The 26655-nt window shown below is 34.0% G+C and overlaps 2 protein-coding genes and 1 long non-coding RNA gene across 3 annotated transcripts in view; all 3 read left to right on the top strand.

Moving 5' to 3' along the window:
• Window positions 1–26655, top strand: part of LOC143912468 (uncharacterized) — a 258387-nt gene that overhangs the window by 136629 nt on the left and 95103 nt on the right. The window lies entirely within an intron of this gene.
• Window positions 2428–6665, top strand: Calr (calreticulin). Its single transcript, XM_077430847.1, has 7 exons — window positions 2428–2838; window positions 4560–4661; window positions 4752–5185; window positions 5265–5474; window positions 5559–5771; window positions 5845–5988; window positions 6075–6665. The coding sequence occupies exons 1-7, from the start codon at window positions 2754–2756 to the stop codon at window positions 6090–6092; spliced, it is 1206 nt and encodes a 401-aa protein (XP_077286973.1). The 5' UTR covers window positions 2428–2753; the 3' UTR covers window positions 6093–6665.
• LOC143911596 (uncharacterized) overlaps window positions 10691–26655 on the top strand; it is a 33573-nt gene continuing 17608 nt past the window's right edge. The window contains exon 1 of the mRNA XM_077430551.1: window positions 10691–10818. The gene's annotated coding sequence lies outside the window, so the exon portion shown is untranslated. The remainder of the gene's footprint in view (window positions 10819–26655) is intronic.

Genomic DNA, 26655 nt, shown 5'->3' with positions numbered 1-26655 from the left:
TAGCGATATTCGATATTACAAAATATAGGACAAAAGAGTAATTATAGGATATAAATAAATCTAAAGGACAGGGCAATGAAATAAATGACGTATGGTCATTAAATATAGCTTTTATCCAGACTTGTGTAGGGTTTTATAAGAGCATTCGAGAAAATGTTTTCTTTTGTAATTGTGCGTCCATGATTATACAATGTTTCTATTTAAAAATAGAAATATACATACATACATACATACATCCAGTGGTGTCACCCCAATTTTGGAACAACGGGTTTCCAAATTATTTTTACCAAAAATATATTTTGAAAATATGTATATTTTTTTGTCCGAAGTACTATTACATGAAAGTTTACTAAATTTTCAAAATTTGTATTTGTAATTTTCAATTTTTGACAAAAATTATATGATTTTTTAGATTAAATAATGGGTTTCTGGAAACTTTTGATTCTTAACAACGGGTTTCCGGAAACCCATGGAAACCATTAGGGTGACACCACTGCATACATTACATATATGTAGAAATATTTCTTTGAAAATAATGTCTTGGTTTTGAATCTGAAAAAATGGTCACCTTAAATATAATTAAAGATACTAAGCCCACTTTAAGGTCAAGGAATTTGACCCTTAAAGCCCTCAACATGAGACCACCACCCCCCCAACGAATACAGTCTAAGAGCAGTGGCGTAACTAGGAATTTTGGGCCCATAAGCAAAAATCATCGATCAAAAAATCACCCCCCCCCCCCCATCGAATTTTTAAATCAAAATACCAAATTTTTGGTTTCGCAACGCAGTGTTAATATAAATATAATTATTGTTAATATGTATGTACATAATATCATTTTTTTGATTTAACTCACCTATTTTAAAATTTCTTCTTTCGAATCTTATTGTTTGCAAAATCATGAATTATGTAGTTGTTTGTGGTCCATTTTTGCTGCTTCTATGTGCTCCATTGTAAGCAAAGATAGTTCATTAAGTCTGGTTTGACCGATCGAATTTATTTTGTAATCTTTAATTAGTTTTAATTTATTGAATGTTCTTTCTACAATAGCCACAGCTACCGGAAGAGTAAACAATAACATGAATGTGGTATATACTTCTGAAAAATCACTCCCCAATCAACTGTACTTGGTAATAAGTAATTCTGAAAATTGCCTTATCGTTATTGTTTCAGTAAGATCTTTCTTTATTAATAAAAGTACACGTGTAAATTGAGATTCGAATTAATCTGAGAAAACTTCTGGATATTTTTTCTGAGATTCAAACAATGGTCTGGAATATCTTTTTCCGGCATATTAATAATTTTCCTAGGTTCAAGAAAACCGAAATAGTTCTTCACTACCTGCATTCCCGCAAAAACGTGTCGTAATTTGAACAGTTATTTTGTCAATTTATGGCCCCCTATCTTCGTGTAAGCATTGCTTAATCCCGCTACATAGCAGTTACGCTACTGTCTAAGATAGTGCTTCCCAAATTGGGGGTCGCGACCCCCTGGGGGGCCGTAGGATTTCTCGCGGGGGCCGCGAAAATATTCAATAGAAAGTACAAATATTCATTTATGAATATTTTCCACTATTAGGAAATGTATATATGTATTTAAGGAAATATTTCCCAAATTTGAATGAAGATGAAAGGAACAATTGGATAAGAACACAATTTGCCAAGTCCTTAAAATATGATCATATTACGTGGACAGCCCAAGAAGAGTTGACCGATATCAGATCAGATAATTTGCTTGAAGTGGAATTTAATGAAAAAAGTATTTCAGAATTTTGGTTAAGGCGACAGCAAGAATATCCTACTATTGGAAAAGAAGCCCTGGTAACTCTTATTCCTTTCGCGACTACGTATCTATGCGAAACAGCATTTTCGTCATTACTTATATTAAAAAATAAGCAAAGGTCATGCCTTTCCACGGAGACTTTGGAAGATGCTTTGCGAGTTAGCATTTCCAACATTGAACCTGATATCGATTTGTTATGTAAAAACATGCGACCTCATCTATCGCATTAAATTGTTTCATGTGTGTATATGTAGTTTTTATTTAAAAAAAAATGTTTTTAAGCAAGTTCCTATAATTTTGTAGTGAATATAAATATGTGTATTTTTTTTAGGGGCCGGGAATTCATAATTTCAAATTTAGGGGGTCGTGACATGAAAGTAATTGGGAAGCACTAGTCTAAGAGACCCTTTCGTCGGAGAACGAGACGGTTGTTCATGAATATCGCACATCACTGTTCTAATAAAAAAAACCACAAGTACAATATAAACAATAACGCATAAGTACATAAATCGCGCATGCGTTAGATTAAAGACAGTACGGAATTTAATCAAGACTCCACGCACAATATTCAAATCAATTTTTTATTCACTCGAATCGCTTTTCTCCTCATTCCGGTCATGGCGGGGAAACTTTGCCTTGCGACCCGCATTCGAACGGTACGTCACCGACAGCGGTGTAGCACTGCCATTGGCCGACGCGCGACCAATCGCCGCTCTCCAGCTGTAAACTATTCGCTGGCACTCGCACACACGCTTCGAGATCTCGCATCCCTCTCGCACCGGCGGACGGGCACGCGAGCGAGAGAGAAAGAGCAGCCGGCAAATCGGCGTTCGTACACGTCAGTGGTTATCGTTATCTCGCTCTATATAGGCGAATAGAGAGAGACGAGAAGAGGTGTTGGTGCGTTGCGCTTTGCCGGCAGTTGCAGTCGAGCTTCGTCGACAGTTGCAAGTCGTCACTCGGCTCCAGTCATGAGGGCTCTCTCTGTGTTCGTCGCGGTAGCGCTGCTGGCCTGCGCCACTGCTGAACTCTTCTTCCAGGACAACTTCTCCGATGGTGAGTGTTCTTCACGATCAATTGATTCACTTCCTCAGGTTTGGTCCAGCTCGCTCCGGGCACACCCTCTTTCTGCCCACCACCTGGCGCCTCATGCCTCATGCCTCATGCCCCATGCTTGATGCTCGTCTCATTCACCTTTCTCCATGTGCTATATTTCAGCCATTCATTATAACATGGATTTCATTCATAGAATCCTATAAGAATCACTGCAAGTATTGTGCAAAAGACGCTGATTTAATATGCACAGCTTCTATATGATTATACTATTGCTTTCATTTTTTTTTTTTTTTTTTTTTATATAATATGAGACACGTCATGTATCGATAAGTTTTATGATACTATATGTATATCATAGATCATAGATAACATCTCAAATCAAACGTTGCACATGATTTGCTAGATATAATGTCCGGTTTATTTTTTGCAATTTTAATGTTGTATAATTAAATGTGAATTATGTAGCATTATATGTATATAGGAAGTCGATTTTGTTAATGGAAAGTTAATGGTATTGAAGAAATGTATATATGTATGTAATTGTATGAATAAATATTTACGTATATATTTCATTTTATAGAGTAAATTTGCGTACGTGGTAAATTTTAGTGGGAGTCATTTTTTATTTAGAAATGCATTGAATCATTGTTTTATTTTATAATGAAGGTCGATTCTTTTACATTATTTATTATAAAGTAATTTATATTAAAAAAATAACTTTAGTGAAAGGGTTAGACTGTATTCGTTTGGGGGGGGGGGGGGGTGGCCTTATGTTGAGGGCTTTAAGGGTCGAATTTTTTGACCTTTAATTAAAGTGGGCTTTATTTAAAAATAAATAATAGGTATATAAAAGATAAATCTGAAACTTATTCTCGTACTATATTAACCCTTTGAATGCTGACCGACGCCGATTGGAGTTTTGCTGACGAGTTCATGAGTTTGAAATGCGCCGATAGTCGTTGTTTTTTAAGTATGCAAAAAATAAACAAGAATACTACCCACTAAGCCTTTCTAGGTAGCATTTAAAATGTTTATAAAGACTCGTTTACATCGGAGTTTCTGAATTTATAACCATAGCAGAATTACCCGATGGAAATCCTTAACATTTTTTACATTGTAGCTTGGAATTTGGATTGTGAGTATTATATTTTAGCAACAATGAAGAAGATGGAACTAGTTTTGGAGAAATACATTCATTAATATACTTATTTTATTTGTTTTATATTGTTGCAAGATATATTAGAGAGTCTAAACTCGCCTTTACTTAATTCGAAATCCTCGGTGGTAGTTATCTATAGTTTGTTTGGATTGGATATAATTTTTATACCTGCTTTCTATTGGATTTCTAAATAATTCTAGTTGGAAATGTTGGTGAAATTTTTCAGCGTGGCGGGATTTCAACAGAAAAGACGTCAGCACTCAAAGGGTTAATCATTGGATTTATGTATATAATTATGTACATATATGTGAATTTTTTCTTAAGAAATCTTATAAAACTTTCACAGAGCTATTTGATTAAATACATATGTATATATATGTACATATATATTGATATTCATTTAAAATAGATTACAGATAAGCTTTTATGACTTGTCATATCTATACATATGTGTCGTTATATATCCCACGTATACTAATATTATAATAAGTCTTGATTTTTTATCTTATGTCGAGCGAAAACGTCTAGAAAATTCGATTAAATGTTCTCCGTTTGATTTCAGAATCCTGGGAGAAAAATTGGGTTTACAGCGAACATCCCGGAAAGGAATTCGGAAAGTTCATTTGGACTGCTGGAAAATTCTATAATGATGAAAATGACAAAGGTATTGCTTTCTATGATTTCTTTTGCTGTAAAATTGTATAGTACGGTAATTAGTGCAAAATTTTCATTCACATATGTGTGTGTGTTTCAGGCTTGAAAACATCTCAGGATGCTCGATTCTATGCCTTGTCGAGAAAATTCAAACCATTCTCAAATGCCGGTAAACAAATGATTGTTCAATTCTCGGTTAAACACGAGCAGGATATTGACTGCGGTGGCGGTTATGTTAAAGTGTTTGACTGCAAGTTGAATCAGAAAGATATGCATGGAGAGAGCCCCTATGAGATTATGTTCGGACCTGATATATGCGGTCCCGGAACCAAGAAGGTGCACGTCATCTTCAGTTACAAAGGAAAGAACCTTTTGATTAACAAAGACATCAGATGCAAAGATGACGTGTTCACCCATTTATACACATTGGTCGTAAACACCGACAACACATATGAAGTTCTCATCGACAATGAAAAGGTCGAATCTGGCTCTCTCGAGGCTGACTGGGACTTCTTGGCACCTAAAAAAATCAAGGTAATAATCAATATATGCTGAGTTTTAATTGAACTTTTCGATGTTTTTGTTTTGTTCTAATCATTATTTATTGTGTTAGGATCCTGCTGCTAAAAAACCCGAAGACTGGGATGACAAAGAGATGATTCCCGACCCAGAAGACACCAAACCCGAGGATTGGGACAAAGCAGAACACGTTCCTGATCCAAATGCAGTGACACCCGAAGATTGGGACGAAGAAATGGATGGCGAATGGGAACCTCCAATGATCGATAATCCTGAATACAAGGGCGAATGGACTCCTAAACAGGTAAAATACAAACAGCACATTCCAGTCAAATTCAATGTATTTCATTATATAAACATTATAATATATGTATGTTGTTTATTTTAGATTAAAAATCCAAATTACAAAGGTGTATGGATTCATCCTGAAATCGATAATCCTGAATACGAACCTGATGATAATCTATATTCACGTAAAGAGATTTGCACTGTTGGTTTGGATCTTTGGCAAGTGAAAGCTGGAACAATCTTCGATAATTTCCTTATCACTGATGATTTGGAAGCCGCCAAGGCAGTAGGCGAAGAAATCAAAACACTACAGGTATTTTAATTGTCATTAATTGGAAATCAAAAAGATTTGCATGTGTTTTTCATAATTTTATTCATGTTAAAAGGAAGCTGAAAAGAAAATGAAAGCCGAAGAAGACTCAGCTGCACAGGCTGCTAATGAAAAAGAAAGCGATTCAACGGCAACAGATGACGATGAGGACCTTGATGATGAAGACAGCGAGGACTTTAGCAGTTCACCAAGCTCAGAAGTAAGTGTTTGCATAGTGGAAAATATACTCAAAACTGTTGTGGTTTTAATGTTAATAAACTAATCGTTTTTGTTTGTATCTTTCAGGACCACGACGAGCTTTAGACGTCTAGTGTGTGGACAGACAGCTGTCAAGTGCAAAGACTTTTAGTGTTGTAATGTGCACGTGTTTTCGTCGCATACAATGCTTATTCCATATTCCTAATATATTTTTGTTTTTTTACTTTTTCTGTTCACCGTTTTATTTGTGCATTTAAAATAGATCTATTTAAAATAGATACATTCTCGATTTCTCGTATTGGTGCAATCGTGTGAAAGGTTGTTTTAAGCGTCTGTGACATTCGGCGTAAGTTTAGTCATGTTCTGTTTCATTTTCGCAAGCAGAGTATACTGATAAGATATGATAATAACGTTACTCAATTCTCCAAGTGACATTAATATTTTGGATATATGAGATGTGTTTAATTTTTGCCATTCTATAATACCACAACTTCCGTCTGTAGCTTATATATTTCGATTGTAATACAGATGTTTTTTTATTTTATTTTTAATTCCACCTTTGTGTATTGATTTCACGACTGATGATAAAAGTTTGTATGTGTTTGTTAAAATAAAAGGAAAATCCTAATTTTGTCTTTTTATTTATCCCTGATATTCTGAATAAAATATTATTATGTCTGTTGTTTTCAATTTTATGGAGACACATATTTATTTATGCAGCTGAACTGATTGTGTATCTTGCAATATTTAAATATTTGCATTGTATGTAAGTATTTTTGAGAACAGATGCAGGTTTGAAATGGAACAATTTTGTTAGCTTAGTACAACTCAGTACTGGATAATGTTTAATTAAATTGGACAAATATTATATATTTTATTTAAAAACTTTCCAAGCAATCTGTCAGAGAATATGTTTGAATTGAATAAATTTTGATTCTTTTTAACAAATAACTAGGGATTGCCAATACCGGTAAAAGTCTGTTCATACTTAACGGCACTGCACGACTCCGTATCAAATATGTCATTTTATTACATTTCTATTCATATCTGCTTACACGTCGCGGTCACGTCACGTTCACGGCACTTTGGCCGAGTGCAAGGCAAAATCGGCTTACTTATACATTACAGGCCATGACGATACGGCGCAATATTGTTTACGTCGTATTGTCGAGTACTTACAATATGAATGCATACACGTGCATTCGTAGCTACGCGTCAGAATACAAGTCAGCAAAAATGTTTCGGCGTTTATCGAACGAAAAATTATGCATAATCACGTTGTTGTTGGAAGAAGAAGCTCAAGAAGGCAATAAAAAAGCACGGAGGCGTTTTAATGTGCATCCCATGTTAAAAAATAGAAAAACCGAAGGAGAGTTTTGGACACTGTATAAGGAGCTTGTGGATGATGGACAAAATTTTTTTTAAATATTTGCGCCAAAACCATGTCGATAGATTGAACAGCTGTCAACTGTCACTATCGATAATTGGTCCAAAACAGCAAAGCGGCAGACTCATGGCACGTAATTCGCGTGTATATTTCCACGATGGCCAAAAAAACGGATACGATACGTTGACGGATGTTGCTGTAAGGTATGAACAGGAAATGTCGGGTACTGCTGTAAGCCTGCCGTGGCGTAAACGTGACGGTTGGTATGAATATACCCATACAAAATGTACCAAAGAATACTTTTCGTACGGCCGGATACCTGCTGAAGTCGGTACGTGCTGACTAGGTATGAACGGACCTTAAAACGACAATTTCACAAACAGTAAATACCGGTCATTTTTAAATGTTACCGGTAATTACCCGAACTGTTTTTTCGCGAATTTAGTGCGTATATATATATTTATAGGCATATAATTGCATAATATTACATTAATAATTGACATAAATGTCGTATTGTGGATTAGGTTGGCTGGAATTCGTTTATTTTCAGTATTACATATGGCAATTTCAAATTAATATATTCACTGGCAACACAAACCAACCAAATCGTCATAAATGCGATCAGACGGTTGTTTTGAATTATGATGGAAACTTTCAAATGGTCCAAACTTTAAATAAATAAATATGGTTAAAAATAAATGTTATTTAGTATTACGAATTTATTTAAATGCGTTTGTATGACATTATTCAACTGAGATTTATTTTTAATTATTTACGATTCAATCTAGGTTGACGACTTTAGAAAAAGTAACATACAGTTATCTAATCGACAAAAAATAACTTTACTCACTTACCGGTAAATACCGGAATACCGGTACTCGGTAGTAGGAAAATAAGAAGAGGTTAGTAAAAATCATTTACCGTTTACCGGTTTATGAAATTTGACGGTAAATTGCAATCCTTACAAATAACGAATTTTAAATTTTATGCTCTTGATCTGTTACTACATATGATCATGGATCCTTGTAAGAGAATAATGAAAGGTCTCTCCATTTCAGTACTTCTGAAATGTGTTGTCGTTCAGTTGATGTTCAAAATCAATATTTTAATAAATGTAAAAAAATCAAAACCGTGGTAATTTCATTTTAAAAATATGGTAATTGCTGATATTAGAAGTTCGTTCATAAAAATATAAATTTTAGAATATGTAAAAGTTTTACAATCGTTGGATCCATACATAATTCATCACGAAATTGTACAGGGTTGCCACATACGCCATTGCGCGATTTTTTGATCAGATTAGATTGTGTTAAATGTACACATGTAGCGTTGATCTCAATGTCAACGTCGAAACATCCCAAATCTTGAAAAGTAGAATGACAGGATTTTCCAATCGATACTCAATTTTTCTACGCTTGCCACCCTCATGTGACTGGATTTATCTTTAAATATAAATTGATAATTAATACATGCAGTATGAACATACATACATTCTTACATAATTTAATACGGGCTTATTTGTATAAAAAATTGATAAGTGCATTTCTACATATGTATGTAGGTACTCAAATCGTATACTAATCGAGAAACTCTTACTACAAGCAGGATTGTAATAATGGCAAAATTCAAACTACATTTATATGTAGATTATTCTAAATGTGTGAGAAAAACATTGCAATTTTTAGTACCGGCAAATATCGATATATAGATAGTAGGAAAAATCATTTACCGTTCACCAGTTTATGAAATTTGACGGTAAATTGCAAAAACTATTAAGTTGAAAAAATTGGCAAAATCTAACATGAGACGCTCGATATGGATTTAATAACTATCAAGATCTTACAAGACATACAATTACATATCTAATTTTTCCCACAAATTATCTATTGGCAAACAAACATTAACCAGTGAACTGCGCTGTGGCTTAACCCTTTGAATGCTGACCAACACCGATTGGCGTTTTGCAAACAAGTCCATGGGCCTGAAAAACGTCGATAGGCGATGTATTTTGAGCATGTACAAAGTAAACAAGAATACTACCCGCTACGACATTCCAGGTAGCATTGAAAAAATGCATTGAACATAGGTCGTGTAATCCGTATTATTAATTTGTCAACGTTTATAAGGACTAGTTTACACTGGAATTTCTGAATTTATAACCATAGCAGAATTTCCCAATGGAAATCCCTAACTGCTGAGTATTTAGGATTGTGGCTTGGTATTAAGATTGTGAGCATTACATTTTAACAACAATGAAGAAGATGGAACTAGTTTTGGAAAAATACATTCATTAATAGACTTCTTTTGTTTATTTTATACTAGCTGTATTACCCGGCTTCGCTCGGCATTTGTAATATAATCCGTTTAAACATGACAAATCTAATAGTAAACATTTTATTACATTTATTTGAATAGCTTTATTTTATATAAATTTATTTGAATACTCATTTGTTTTTTTTATTAAATTGACTGTCACGAACAAACAAACTTATACATATATGTAGTAAGTCTCTTATAAAAATTATATGTACGCCCCCGGTGTCTGCGCCCCCTAGGGCTCCCCCAAGGGCGCCCCCTAGGTCTGCGCCCCCTAGGGCTTCGCCCTCGGCGCCTACTCCTCCGGGAACTTTGAATCCTTTGAATCGGAAAAAAGCGAATTATTTGTTCGATGACGTCACGGATTGCTACGAACGAAGTATATGTACATACATATATACATACATACATATATACATACAAACATACATACATAGATACATACATACATACATACAAACATACATACGTATATACAAAATCTCTTTCCAAATTATATATTAGATTGTTGCAAGATATATTAGAGAGTCTAAACATACCTTTACAAAACTCGAAAACCTCGGCGGTAGTTATCTGGGGTTTGTTTGGATTAGCTACAATTTTTATGCCTGCCTTCTATTGGATTTCTAAATAATTCTAGTTGGAAATTTCAGCGTGGCGGGCTTTCAACAGAAAAGACTTCAGCAATTAAGACAAGGGCTAAAATATTTTTTTACCAAGTGGAAATGGGAATCCATTACTTATCTACTGGTAAAAAATCGTTAAACAGTGAACTGCGCTGTGGCTTAATTAAGACAAGGGGTAAAATAGTTCGTAACCAAATGGAAAGGGGGATCAACAAAAACGTATGACGACACCCTAGCAATATACATTTTTGACGAGCTTTCAAAATTAACGAGATGCCACATCAATACGAAGCTGAATCAGAGCAGTATAACTTGTAACACCGACAGAGCAACATCAGTAGTTGATGACCCTATTGTCTGTTGTCTGTCGGAGTAACAAAAAAGCAGTGAGCTGGTGGGAGCTGCCGCAGCTGAGTCACAACCAGAACCGACACTCGGACTGACGCCAGCTGACCTGCATTCATTGTCGTCTCCAACACCCTCACAACAACACTTCGAATAGGTAAGTCCTAAAATTGATAAAAAAAAAACCAACACTAGAACCAATCAAATTTATAAAAAAAAAAAACCAAATCACCAATTCGATCAAAAAAAGTGATTTTTTTTCAGTTCATAAAAGTACAGTTAGTCGGTCGGTTGGTCGTTGAACGTTTTCGAACTGCGCCGGGTTTGATGTGCCTGCAATGCTGCGAAAGTGAAACAAAAGTGCATCGAAAGTGCATTTTACAAGCACAAAGGATTCTGTGATCGTATTATTAGTACATATAGATTTGTGCGTCTCCTTGAAACATTCGAAAAACGACCGACGCTTCCGAAAAGGTTACAATGGTATTTGCGCAAGGTGATTTATCTGGGTACGTTTGCAGTCGTAAAATCGAAATATAATTATTATTGCCGAATCATTGTGTTTGATAAGTGCACGTCAATAAATCGAGGACGTTGTTTTTGTGTGTATTTAAAAAATATAGCAGTGTGGACGCTTCATTAGGTGTCGATTTTCCGGAAAATTGATTGGATTCTTATAAGAAATTTCAATGTCGTAATTTTTTGTACTGAAATGTGTTCAATTGTTCTTATACAAGTCGTTTCGTACATTGTTTTTAGAAGATGGTGAAGTAGGTGGATGATTTGGGTTTCGACATATCATAAGAGGCTTCCCACAAATATGAATTATGTAGTAGTGTGTTTTTCCGGTGTCCTCGCTACTGCTTCTTATTTTATACCTGCTGGAAATATGTTACATGTTGACACTTTTCGGCTATTGTGTCCCATACAGGGTTGTCTAGTTTTATGTTAGAATTAAAAAAAAATAATCAGATTTTCATACAATCTATATGTACATACATAGATTGCTGTAAATTACAACGGGTATTTATTTAGATATTTATTTCATTTAAGCAATAGCTCAGTAAGTAATTTGTAGAAGTATCAATATACTATTATATATTTTAGAGCTACCAGGAATCTAACAATATATTGTTTATGTTCCTAATTTCATCTGGTAACTTATTATAATTGACAACGCCTTCATATAATATGTTTTTCCTACTTTTATTTAACTTTAAATTAAAACTTTCACGTCAAAGTTACAATTTTGACTAAATTGGTAACCCTGATTTTAAACACGGGCTGATTTTACGGGTCACAATTTAAAACCTCAGATACAAACTTCTAAATGTCGTATTTTAAAGCATTTCTAGGCAATCTCTAGGCAAGTTAAACGTGTACACAATTGCTATCAGATTATTTAGGCCGTTTCTTTAATACAATATTTACTAAGATCGTACATATGTATGTAGGGGTTTCAAATCAGAATATTCAAATACTTTTTATACGAACTTATTTTTTTTATTTTCAATCTAGAGCACATTTAGTTCTATTTGCTGTTCCAGATTATAATTCTCTTAAAATTTTAATAATAGTTTGACCTTTTTAAAACTACAAATAAATAATTTTATTTTGATTTTTAAATGCTTTTTATTATTACGAAATTATGTTCACAATACATCTTATATCTATTTTAATAGCTACTGATCTACTGATCATTTTCTATTTTACAATTTGATTTAATTTGGTTAGTAATCATAGTATTATATTATTCTAATGTTAATCTACAGCATAATAGGAAAAAGAGCTCAAAACCTATTGATAAATAAATAAATAATTTAAATCTACTATTCGATATTTGAATGTATTCGAATATTTGCAATTCCTAATTCCTGTACTAAGTACTTAGATACATCTTGCTGTATATGTAGCTGATTTATACAAAATGAAGATGATATAATTAATATATTATAAGCAAAAAATACGTTGAAAAGTATAGGTTTAGTTGAAAACATTTCATTGTATCAGTAGATGGTGAAAATATGTACAAATGTAAAGTTGTACACGGGTTGTTCTCTGTGTAGTGTACACAAGTGTTTCGATTGCCTCAAAGAGAATAACAATGGACCGTTTAGAGCGCACCGGATTGAATAGAATACGCTGGTTTTCAATTAAAAAAATGAAAAAAAAAATGTTTTGCATCACGGCGTATGCATTTCAGATGCGAAACGAGAAGGCAGTGCATAGAAGTGCATCCGGGTGTAGTAGGACAGTGCGTTAATCATATCGCATCGTCCATTGTGTCTTGTCAGTCAACAACCGGTTCTAAAGACCCGTATATATATAGATACCTATATATGTATGAATGTGCCAGCAATCATGTGACACGACCCTTCTTTCATCCGGCTCGAGCTGATGATGCAAACGGAAGACGTGCTGAAAAACTGACGATGGTAATGACGAAAGGGCTACCGACCATAGCATAGTTGCTTCGTTAAAATCCGTTATCAATATTAAATCCGGTGTAAAAACTAGCCCGTGCTTAATTGCAATTTTGCATACGATTCGATTGAGCAATCTGAATTGCTCAACGCTTCCCGAATTCGAAGTCCGTTAAATTGTGGCGTGTTGTTTTATTTTATTTTGCGATGAAAATTGCATCTTGAGTGCCGCATCACAGTGTATTTCGATTGGTTACGGTTTGCAGTGTAATTATGCTATGAAATGGTGTACATTCTGTTATATTTTCAATTAGAGAGTGCACAATCGAATCAAACGGTTCCAAGCATATTTTTTTACATATTTATGTACAAATTATACGATCTATCCTAAAAATTAAGCATGAAGAAGCCATCAAAAAGGATCTCATATGTATAAATAGTTCGTGCTTAAAATAAGATTTTTTTTAAATTTGAAAAACAAAAGCTACATATATTTTCATTTAAAAGTTTGATTTTTGAATTATGACATTTTTATATCCAAAGTTACGACATTGACGTCAACTGGTCTGTAATTGGCTGGCTAATTTCGCGATTAATTTAATTCAATGTTGTTTTTCGTTTAAAAATAATGTGAATGCTATTTTTCGCAAGAATTGATTTAAATTTATTAAAAAAACAAGGAAGTGTTTGTGTAATTAAATTATTCGAAAATTATTTCAGCAAACGCAAATAAATAGTCTTCAGTTTTAAGTGAGCTTATATTTGCTTTTCTTCATTTCGAGAAATATTTCACAAAACATTTAAATATAATCTTTTGTCATTAACAATATTTTAAAGTACTGTTGGCCTGTAATACGTTAATTCTGCTTTTCCAAGATTCTGGACACATCGAATTAAGAAGTAATAACAATTTGTGAATTAAGTCAAACAGAGATAGTGTTTTCATAACTGAAAATTGGACTTCCGCCACATTCAAATATAATGGCTTATATATTATATAAATATCCCTGACTGAGAGGCTTCCACTGTCAATATTCTCTCTACACGAAAAAAAATCAAGGCAACTTCTAAAAGTATGTTATTTAGAAATTATCACAAATATATGTATATAGTTAGTCGTTTTCAGTGCCATAATATTTCCGTAGTGCTCTCCATTAGAACGGCTTCATTTGAATTATTGTATGTGGATTATTGTAAGATAGTCTTTTTTTATTATTAGTTTTACTCTGTTAGTTTCATGAAATTCGTGCCGTTCAAAAGTTTTTGATCTGATTTTGAACCATTTCCACTCTTTAGATTGCTTTGATATTTTACCGACATACGGGTGTTAGCTAACATTGAAGTAAACCAATGTAATATCCGACATGAAGCTGGAGGAATTTAACAATGAATAAACTCACTAAAAATCACATCGAAATTGTGTATCAGATCGAAGCGATAACAGCTCCAAACCCAGCTTTCTACCACCCCTTTGCAACTCGCGAGCTAAAATAAGTGGTAAAAGTGGTGGTAGAAAGTATGATAGAAATATGATATGTATATTTCGGGTTCATATATATGTATGTATGCACATATGTTGCAGTCCAAGTGTACATCACGTTCGTTCGTTCATACTAGTGTGTTCATACACGAACCAATCTGGGTAGTTATACTATACACAAAATAATAAACTGACAAACGAACAAGTTCATGCACAAACTATCAGGCATAAGTTGAAGTGTTCTCAATCGTTTGTCCCATCCTATGTATATACATATGCTTAACCCGGGTTGCAACATTTTTATTTTAAAATTAGCAGAAACGGGAATTATAGCAACGTTACAGTGTGTTTTCCGAAGGATTTCCATTTTAAATACTTGGCGTTTTGACAGCTCAAAAATTTGATGTGTCTATTTGAAGCTTTTGACTGTTAGCACTTAAACTAAAACTAATATATGGTGTATGAACAAACTATGTAGTATGTTCATGAACGAACCAGAGTGAACACTTGAACTGTAGCATACTTATACATATACATATATAGACATACATACACAACTATGTCTGCTCATTACTTATTTATGAATCCAATTTGCTTATACCAATCTTAACAAAGAAAACTGCTAGAAAATTTAGCACGCTTACCCAAGTTATACCAAGCTAACTGTATAACTTCATATTCATAGTTCATTCAATATATTTTTTTGCAAAATCATCGACTGGAAATTAGTCTTACTTCCAGCTCAACGATGAAATTCAAACCAATCCTAAATTTAGAATTAAAAGGCTATAGGTCAAACCACACCTGCACATATTCTAATGAAAATGCATGACTTCTCATATGAAAAACAACACACAAATTTTTGACTTTCCGCAAGTAAATTGCGTTTTCCGAAGCTAATCTTTAAGATTTGAATAGAAAACTATGATTAAATAGAGCATAAATCTAAAAACCGATCATACGAAAGTGCATTTACTTTTGTGTCGACAAATTTGACCAATGGCGCGTGATATTCGATTCGTTTTTTCCCCATCGATTTCTTGTCGGACAGAGTCAATGGAAGTGCGAGTTTCCTCTATGAATCATTTCAAATGTGCATTGAATCATCATCCCCACGATGATTCATCGCACTGTATACATTTATAATATATATATATGTAAGTACCTGGTTATTGCACTAGAATAGGTACCTAGTAAAGTACGTGCGGTCTGAGAGAAACTTCTTCAGGTTAAAGTGGATGCATTTTATATGTTATTTAACTTCCGTATACTTACTTTAACCGGTCGTTTTTCCCATTAGTCACTTGCTATGAGTTTTTGCCATAGACACGAAGTGGTGGCAGTTTTTCCGTTGGATTTATTCTGCGATTGGCTGGTGCGAATTTCAAGCTACCGAGTTCAATACTCCATGCTTCGTTGCCAAATTTGCATAATTCTAATGAATTGATTAGTTGGATTTGATTTGGAACGTCAATAATGCTCGAGTAGTCATATCATGTCGTACCAATTTGTCCCATCTCGTGTGACATTTACCGTAATTGTTTTTCATTGATCTAATATATGCAATCGTGTTTTGGATGTAAATTTAACACTTGAGGTCACTTGCACTTTGAATAACCCGATATGAAATATTTCAGTGTTTTTCAGTTCAAGCGACGATAAAACCAGTGCCACTGTAAATAGAGAGGGTTCTGAAAGACAATCGCAATATTTGATTAGTCTGCTGAAATGTGTGCAATTTTACACGGTTTTAATTACTTTTACTTTTATTTACGTCATAGTAGAAAACGAGGCTAATTCGTCTGGGTCTCCGTTGAAGATTTTGAACGTACTATTACATTTTATTGTACATATAGCTTGAGATATCTTATCAAGAGGAAGAAAATCTGTGTGTTTATTTAAAGAGTTTGTTATCTTTCCAAAATCTTCTGGAATACGCCTGAGATATAAAATTGCTTTAAGAGGGCTGTACACCCGAAACCTTAATTTTGTTACAGTTCCTTTCTTCGATATATATATTGAGTGTATGTATATGTTGAGTGAATGCGACAATATATATATTGAGTGAATGCGACAGTTTCGCTTCGACCAGATAAAACGTGTTTTAAATTGACAAAATCGAGGTTTCGTATTCTACTATTTTCTCCTCCAAAACTGGACCAATTTATAAAAAAAAATCATCATCGGTATGAGAAAGATATTTTCTGTGCATCTATTGGCGTATTTTTTTTTAAATCGACCGTTAAATAAGCACGCTAGACTCTTTTCGTGGGTGTAAAAAAGAGGCGATTTTATAGATGTTTGGCGGCTCCTAACTCCTATAAAAAATAATTAATCAAAAAAAGAAAACGATAGATGCACCCCAATGGTGGATATCCATAGCATATTAAAAAATAATTTCTCTAGTGCCATAATTGAGGTAGGGAGAAGTATAGTACGTTTGTATGGACAAGGCGCTGCTGTCCAGCCCTCTTAATACTGTACTAAATTTGAATTCAAGTAAAAATTAGGGCTGTGGAGTCGAAGTTAGAGTCGTAAAAATCAACCGAATCCGATTTTCTTTAATTAATAGTATTATGTTCAACTATAGTCTCCAATTTTATTGAAGTAAATCCACTAATAAATTTAAATTTAATGATCTCTTTATAAAAATCATGAATTCAAATTAAATTATAAATAGAATCGTTATTTTGATGTGTTGTGGCCAAAACCGATTGTTACCTTCGTCTCATACTTATTTTATTCTGATTTTTGCTCTCATTTTTCGCATTAATTTATTTATGTATGAAATTCATACACATTCACTATTAATCTGCTTGCTTTTTATTTATACCTATTTCATTACCAAAAAATTCAATAAATTGGGTTACATATCAATTTTTAATTCCTTTAATTTTTTATATTATATATTGAAAATTTCTATTATTTTTATAACTAACAATTGTATACATCGGCAAGAAAAGTCAATCTTACTAAAATTATTTATACTGTAATAGTACATATATATACTGGTTGGTTTAACTTCAAGCAATTTCACTCTGAAGCTTTAATATTCTCAGCCAAATCAGATACATTGGATGCCGCACTTTGTGTTCTTCTTCTGTGGCACGCACCAATTTTATGGTTTCGTCACCTGTTGCTAGGGGCAGTGCCGGCCTTACACCCGATGGCGCCCTCGTTCAATTTTTTCTATACACCCTTAGAAAGAACTTTCGCCTTTGGCGCTCTAATCTAAAATTTTGAATGGCTTTTGGCGCTCTAATTTAAAAAAAGCGCCTTCGGCGCATCGTTCGGCGCCCTAAATTATTTGGCGCCACCCGATCTAGCCCCCCCCCTAAAACCGGCACTGAGTCGGAGCTTGGTGTCGGAGTCAGGGTCGGTAAATTTTGATCCGACTCCACATATGTATATATGTATGTTTGTTGACTTTCAAGATCAGATGTTTTTCTTTGTTATACGTGTAGAATCATTGTTTTAAAAGCCTTGCGTTGCACGTCTTCATGGTGACATACATATATGTACATATATATATATATATATATATATATATAGCTATAAAAACAATGAAATCATCATCGCTAGCCACCCTGAACTTCACTCCTCCAACACCTTGACTCATACGTGTGCGGATTCATCTAAAATGCAGAAAAATTCATCATAATTTATGCTCCAAACCCGATATACATATATTATTCATACAAAGCAATAACACGTTGACGCCATTTCCGAGGTCATCATCACCACCAAGTTGTCTTGTACGATATTTGATGCGAGACGAGGCCCGAAGAAGTCAACGACTCCTCTCTTCAGACGGACGACCATTCAACAGACGCACTAATTACCATCGTTTTGCAACGACAATACCGCGGGTTAATGTCGCAATAACTCACAATTTTTTCTTCGGAAAATCTCAATTTCGAGCCTCGAAACTTCGTGACTTCTCGTCTCAAAGGACCTGCGAAACTCGAAGACCACGATGTGGCCTTTGAACGACTACGCGGTGTTTGTATATGTATAATATCTGTATCTTGCCTAGCGAATGTGAGCCAAAACATCATTTACTTATTTATTTCTTAAAAGCAGAAACACACAATGCACACGCGTTGGATAAATCCGTTGGATAGTTTATGGTTTTCACTCATTTTATGTAATTAAAATGAGTTTATAATCGAAAGTAAAATGTGGCTCATTCCCTCATTCCGTTGCGTACCTTTTTACATACGTGTGTAAATCGTAGATCACAATCAACATCATTATCATTCGTGCACCATCCATTTATTTGCTGTTCAATTTGCTTCCGTTTACATTATCTTGGGTACCATTCTAGTATCTCCCTCATGCGCCTTTCATCCAATCAAAATCGTAACCAGCAGAATAGACTAGTGATTAGCATATAATGCATCGAACAGAGTGGTCACGGGTTCAAACCTTGGATTTGTGACTCCGGGTCGATCGTTTCCTGTCAGAGTTTGCCAATTTATCTAATTTACGTTGAAACGGTTCCAACAAATTGGCAACCTTACCCATTTTCTTGCAAAATCTCGAGTTTTCAGCAATCTCAAATTTGGCTGAATTGTATAAAATGATGCAAATTTACTAATTTGACCATATATGTCTCTGTGGATATTAATTGATATGTATTTATTAACTTTGTACATATAATACTAATAATATTTGTATCAAATGCACAATGTTTCTGGCCAGGAAGGGGCATTGGGGTTATCTGTTAGGCCTTCCTGGTATAAATTAAAGACTAAATAAATACATAATATATGTATACATACATACATAGCTGTATTGGCAATTCAACCTCTTCGTTCATAGTCTGTAACGCATTTCCAGTGTGTATGTTACAATTTATAATGGTAGATCTGTATCTTAAGCTACGTGGAGAGTGTATAAGGCCTAGTGACGAAGCGATTTGTCTGTTGTAGAGATCGCTGTTTACGATATTGTATTGTGCCTAGCGATTTTACAATTGGATAATTCATATATATTTTTTGCAGGCAAAAAGCTAGAGTCAATTTTTACGTAATATTTTCAGTCCTTGAAATACCTGCTACCTACTATCTATTAGTATTGTCGCTTATGTTCTGTTAAATTGCCCAACTAAGCTTCCAAAGATTCTAGTTGTCCGTGCACATAATTATGAGTCGAATCCAATACATATATTATTTATAATAATAATAACAATAATATGACCAATGTGACCTGACAGGTTGCCCCAAAGTGTCAAACCAGTCACAAAAAAAGAAAATAACAAAGAAAAGAACAATAAAAATTACCAATCATTCATCTCATTCAAATAGACTTGTGTTGAATCTCATGAAACTGACCAGCTCATTAACATGACAATTGAACAGGTCCAAATACTCATCTATCACATTAAGGAACCGGAAAGCCTTTACAAGAGACGAGTTATTGAAAGCACACTTTTTCGCAGGAATAGGTTGGAAAAGTAAATGATGACGCAAAGCTCTACCACATTCAGGCGCTGAAAATTTAAATTCCAATAAAATCGAAGGGTTGTCAATTCTTCCCTTTAATACTCCAAAGAAATATTTGGAAATGGCAATAATTCTTCTCGAACATAGTGAGTCAAAGCCTAGCATACCTTGTGAAAAGGCAGTGGGAAATAAATAGGGATAATATTTATATTTCCTCATATGATATCTATGGAAGTATACATACATATATCCCTATAGTGACGTATTTTTTGAATGCCTAATATTTTTGACTACTGCTTAAGTTTTTCGTGTTACGCCACTTTGCAGTCTTAGTCGTCTCATAATCAATCAAGTTTTACTATAATGAATGATAATTAAAATACCATAATATATGTTTATAATCAAAGGCCTAAAAAACATAGTAAATATTATTTTCGTCTAGTCTCAGTTAAAATGTTAAAAAAATATACGTTTTTCGTGTACTATTATCGACCTTGGCAAATTTTTGCCTGGTTTTGATTGAATTTCCGGTTTATATTGAACGAATTAAAAATAATAACACATCAAATATCAACTATACACCCGTAAACAACTATCATAACGATTTATTAGATTAATTTTATTTTTTATGTAATTTTTACCATAATGCCACGGACAGTTTGCTACAAATAGATTTTTATTCCAAATTTATGGCCAAACTTCTACATGTATTGTATTGTTTTCAATCAGACAGTGGTAACAAATAGAAGGTAGATACGTAATAAATTTGTGAGGAACCGTTTCAACAATTAAAACAGATAAATTGGCAATATCTGATAAGAAACGATGGACTCGCAAATATCCGAATCCGTCAAAAAAATACATACAACGTGCGATTATTTAATTATTTATTTATAGAGGTATATGTATACCCATTTTTATGAACACGACATCTATGGTCAATATTTGTATAAGTATAAGTATAATTCAAACCCCCTACATAGGTCTATCAGTTTTGCCGCCTTCCCCAAGTATATTAAATAAATTTTATTGAAGGTCAATCACAAACATTGATCATGAAATATTACAATCGTCATAAGACATACATATATGGACAATTTTGGCAGCTATTTAAATATTAATTAATCATGAGATGCTTTAAACTTGAATTATCCGAGAAATAGGACAGGGTTGGCAATTTGCTGGAACCTATTCTATGAAATCAGTAAACTCTGAAAGAAAACAATTGACTTGTCCAAACAAGGTCTGGCCAGCAGCAAAACCAGGGATAGAACTCGTGACCTTATATTCCAAAGCATCACAGATCTTTTAGCTCACGAAGTCTTATCTATCAAAATTTGTGTACATATGTATTGGAAACGAATACGTGTAAATTGTGTAAAGGCAGAAACATCGTTTAGCCAGCAGTAAATATTGTTCAGTTTTATTTCATGGTACAAATGTAGACATAGAATAAAAAAAATCATAACATGACCTGTACATATTAACCACTGATGTTTGTTGCTGGTTAATTCTTGCTTTTCAATCGACCTCTAATCAAGTCTCGAACACAGAATCTCTATTTAATAAGTAGTTTGGATTATTCAATAGTTGACAATATACTCGATAGTTGACAGCATACTAATTCTGTTTTTATTTTTTACTTTATCTATGTATGTACATACGTAGTAACAATAGATGAAGTTTTGTGATCATGCGAAAATTCGAACTCGATATTTTGACTGATTCGAACTCAGAATCGATCACTGATCACATTTTCATGATCTAGAAAATATGTGTGTCTGTTTGTATATGTGTATGTGTATTTTGGGGATTTTTTGAACACCGTTAGTCCTATCGAACTGAAATATATTATCGGTTACTAAAATGCTTATCAATACGTTTTTTTTTTTAATTTTAAGTTGACTGGAAAAAGTACCTCCCCTTATAGTCATTCTCTTCTTTGTTTTTTGATCCAATTATCTCCCAAACCGCTCAGACAGCTCAGACTGAATTTTTTTCATGTAGTAGAAATTATAAATTTCATACATTATTTTTAAATATTTTTACTCCAACCGAAAGTATTACTTTTACTTTAGAGAGTCGAGGTTTTTTATGTTTTTCTCAGAAAACTTTTAGTGTATTGAACTGACATTTCATATCTAGAAGTTGTCAGTGCGATATTGCCCGCGCGCAAATGACCGGAAAAGCCACGTATAAATAAATACAACCGATAATATGTTTCAGTGTCATCGTTACTGGTGACGAGTTTGTCATTTGGTCGATTTTTTTTTTGGTTGGCTTTCGCCATAATGTCTTGTGTCGTTATAACGAGAAAAACTGCAATTGTGTTACGCGTTTAATACATATAACGAGGTTGCGCAATACGCTCACGCAACCATAATCCATAATTATGTATTATTGATCGTGTCGCGCATTGTTCGCCCGACTGTATTACAATGATTACTTTGTTGAAATCACCGTATCATTTTCGCCTCGACCCTGATCATCAACTGCGATCGGTCTGAACTTTTCACACTCCGAAAATTTCTCTGGGTTCACCGTTTCATTTTTGAACGGAGAAATCATCTTCAATTCATATCCTGGGTCTTTTGTGACTTTCATCTGTTATATTTAGAGATTTGCCTGGTTGATTTGTCCGTTCGAGTCACGAAATTCAGACCCACTTTCAATGGGACTCAATCCGACAGCTGACGAAATTACTCTGAGATATGAATGCTTGAGTGATGAATAGTTCAATTTATGTAGTTCACTTCAAGAAGTCGCCATCGATTTGAGTTCTATTTAACATATGTTTTCATTTATGATTGGGTCTAATTTCTAGGCCCGTTCATTATATTTTATACTAATTTGCTACCATTCTACCACTTTCACTATTCATCTTCCAACCATGTCTTATCCACTGCAATTCCACCTATTTCAAACTTTTTTCTACATTAGAAACTTTTGTCCTAATTATATTGAGTTACCGCAACGGAGACTAATCATTCTTCACTGAGTTGAACCCACTTAATTCGAATATGACAATGATTTTTGTAAGCTTTCTCCCGTTTATGAGATATAAGCGTTTAAAAAAATGTTCAATTTTCACAGAATTTTGGCTTTCGCAGTCTTTAACTCAAAATCTAGTATTGCTGTGCAAAAATTAAGTATGGTAATTAACAGTCAAAGGTTTTTTCTATTGATTCTGTTTTCTTATTGGTTTAAAATACTTATAATCATTTATCTTTACCTGAGGTAGTGATACTGAATTGTTATGGTATGGTCCACCGCGTCGTTTGCTTGCACGGAATCGCCGTCTTAATTCTGTTCCCTTCACGGAATTGGCGAATTATAACGTATGGACATGCCATCGAAAATTAAAAAAATCAATAGTAAACATGTTTTCACACATTTTTAAAACGCTCATATCGCATAAACGAGAATACACAAACAACAATTATAACCTTATTTGAATTCAATGTGTCAAACTTAGTAACGATTGATTAGTCTCAGCTTTGGTAAGTGAAAATCGTTATTTTTTGTTGCTTAGTGTTATTATTTGGTTTTTCCGAACTCTTGTCATCATTCCAAGCTTGTTTGACCTCATAATTATAGCACACGTTTGCTTGTTTAGATGACATATGTAAACAACGACTCTGTAAGAAAATAAGGTTCTGTGATGTAAACGTGTATTGATCGATCCATTGTTTGAAAAACATCATTTGAAGTGTCAATTTAAAGATTAAATTATTGATACGATCATAAGTTAACTCTGTTCGAGGTAAATTATTTCCATAGTCAAAATTAGATCGTCGTACATGTAAATGAATAAATAACTTAAACAATGTTAGATCATTCATTGTTAAGGACTAGACATATTGTATCATCGGCGTGGGTTTTAACAGCATACATTGCAAACATAGTTATTCAACGATATAAACCACGGTTTTATGGCTCGTATTAGTTATTGTTTTATGTATTTGCATTATGGTTTCATAGATAAGACAAATGGTAGCGTTTTGGCATTGCGTTCTGTCGTTTATAACAAATGCATTTTTTGTTTTGTTCGAGTCGTAACGAGTTCAATGTTGAAATCCATTATGATATTTCCAAGGGTAAATAAAATAACATGGCGAATAATGTAGTATTTTTCACACAGCTCTTCTGAATTAACCAACGCCTTTTATGAAACGAATATAAATAATAATAGATACACGGATAGTTGTTTGCTTTTAATTATTCGATTCGACTTGTAGCCCGGCATTGTTGCCGCAACTTCATTGAATGGAAATTTCGTACAATGTACATAATGTGTTATTAATCAATTTCATAACGATTGAAAACCAAAACGACCGTAGTGCACGCAATTTTTCTCACCTGTGCATAAATTGCACCTGTAGGATACATTTCAGATTATTTTCCAGTAAGGGAATCCCTGAACATTATCATATATACATACATACATATATATATAAATATACCAGGAAGGCTTAACAGGTAAACCCCAAATGCGCCTTCCTGGTCCACATAATTATTACATGGATACATGTAAATCTAAACAATATCTGACATCTATGGTCAGATATTACAAACATCGTATTAATACGATAAATAACGATGAATAACTTTCATGTAACAATACGAATTTTATATTCGATAAACAACCACAGAGACATCTATGGTGAGCAATATGGCGAAACCTAAGATATAACAATAACTAAAGGTTCGCAACAGAAAATTGGGAAGGAAACGCCAATTCTACAGGAATCGTTTCAATGAAAATCAGAAAAATTGGCAAATTCTGATAAGAAACGATCGACCTCGACAAACCAAGGTCTTGCCAACAGCGAGACTTAGCGGGAATCGAACTCGTAACATCAAATACGAAATAATTCAACATTCATCACTAGACCACGCTGCTGGTTATGTATGATCAGTGCCAGTTTTAGGGGGGGTTGGGTCGGGCGGCGCCCAAGGGCGCCAAATAAGTTAGGGCGCCACATGATGCGCCAAAGACGCTCTAAAATTTAAAATTAGAGCGCCAAAAGTCATACAAAATTTTAGATTAGAGTGGTAAAGGTGAAATTTTTTTCTAAGTGTGTTTAAAAGAAATTTCCGGAGGGTGCCATTAGGTACAAGGCCGGCACTGTGTATGATCTATTGGTCTGAATAGGAACGGTCTTTGATAGTCTCAATTAACGAACTGTCGTCAAGATAGTATCAGTAAACATCAACAGTTCCTCTCTAGATAGTTGTCATGTGACATCTTTAGAGTCTTTGTTTGATTAAATCGTGTTGCGTCGCATCATGTCGTGCAAATGTACACGTAATCTCATCTTCCTTCATGGGATGTCCCCATGTTGAACCATTTTGTTCGAAATACGCGTAGTTGGTTTGAAAGCACTTAACAATAATGACAAGAATTGAAGAGGCGGATGAAACTGTTTCGATTTTGGTTTCTCATGCTTCATTCACAAGATTCGATCTGAGATTTCAAGCGCGATTGGATCGCGGTGAATTTACGACCTTACCGTACCTAGGTAGTTATTATCGGCAAAAAAAGTTGCATTGTGAAAGGACTGCTACGTTTCCCACATATCTTCCGAGTTTGATCAATTGCCCATATGTTATGTGGTGCAGTTCTACAAATGAATGAAATGACATGTGTGTTGATCGACTTTTTTATTATCATACAACAGTGGTTTAACCCGGCTTCGCTCGGTATTTGTAATATAATTTGAAATATAAACCGCTTAAACATGGTTAATCTAATAGTAAACATTCATTTGTTTTTTTATAAAATTTATTTGAATCGAAAAAAAAATATATCCAACCATCCTCATAGTAACTTTGATTTGGTTTTGAAGCTCCCAACCAAACCTTACAACCTTACAAAATTATTTTTCGAAATTACATATATATTAGACACATACATGAATGATGCCATTGCTAAAATTTTTCTCCGATTGAGTGGTTTAGTTAAGTACGAGTTGCCATGTTCGAACAAAACCAAAAATTAAATCAATTTTGACAATGAAGGCACCAAATAATTATGAGGCCATTGTGGTTAGAACTGCGCACTTACTAGCGTACAATTTTGCAAATGAAATTAGTATTCTTATACCGTGCAATCTATTTTTCTGTCCTACAATACAACTTTCTGTCACTATTAGATATACTTATTATATTAACCAGCAGCATGGATTAGTAGTTAGCATATCTTGCTGTGGTCAGTGTGGTTACAAGTTTGAGTCACACTGGTTGCTGCTGGCCAGACCTTGGTTTGTGACCAGGTCGGTCGTTTCCTATCAGAGTTTTCCAATTTTTCTGATTTTCATTGAAACGATTCCTGCAAAATTGGCTTTCCCTCCCAATTTATCTCGCAAAATCTTGAGTTATTATGTTATATCTTAAGGTTCGCCGGGTTTCTCTTCATAGCCGTCTCTGTGGATGATAATTGTATAAAATTCGTATTGTTGTATAAATATTTGTTGATCGTATTGAATACGATATTTTCAATGCACTTTTCTATGTTTGATCATAGATGTCTTCTATAATTTCGAATTATGTAATAATTTGTATTAATATATAATTTGGTGTGTTTTTTTATCTGTATAGTACACTCGTCGCATTGGAGCGATCTGTAATGACGAGTATAATTA

This window comes from Arctopsyche grandis, chromosome 5, assembly GCF_051622035.1.
Source record: "Arctopsyche grandis isolate Sample6627 chromosome 5, ASM5162203v2, whole genome shotgun sequence".
In the NCBI taxonomy this organism is placed as follows: domain Eukaryota; kingdom Metazoa; phylum Arthropoda; class Insecta; order Trichoptera; family Hydropsychidae; genus Arctopsyche; species Arctopsyche grandis.
This window is presented reverse-complemented; position numbering and strand designations above follow the sequence as displayed.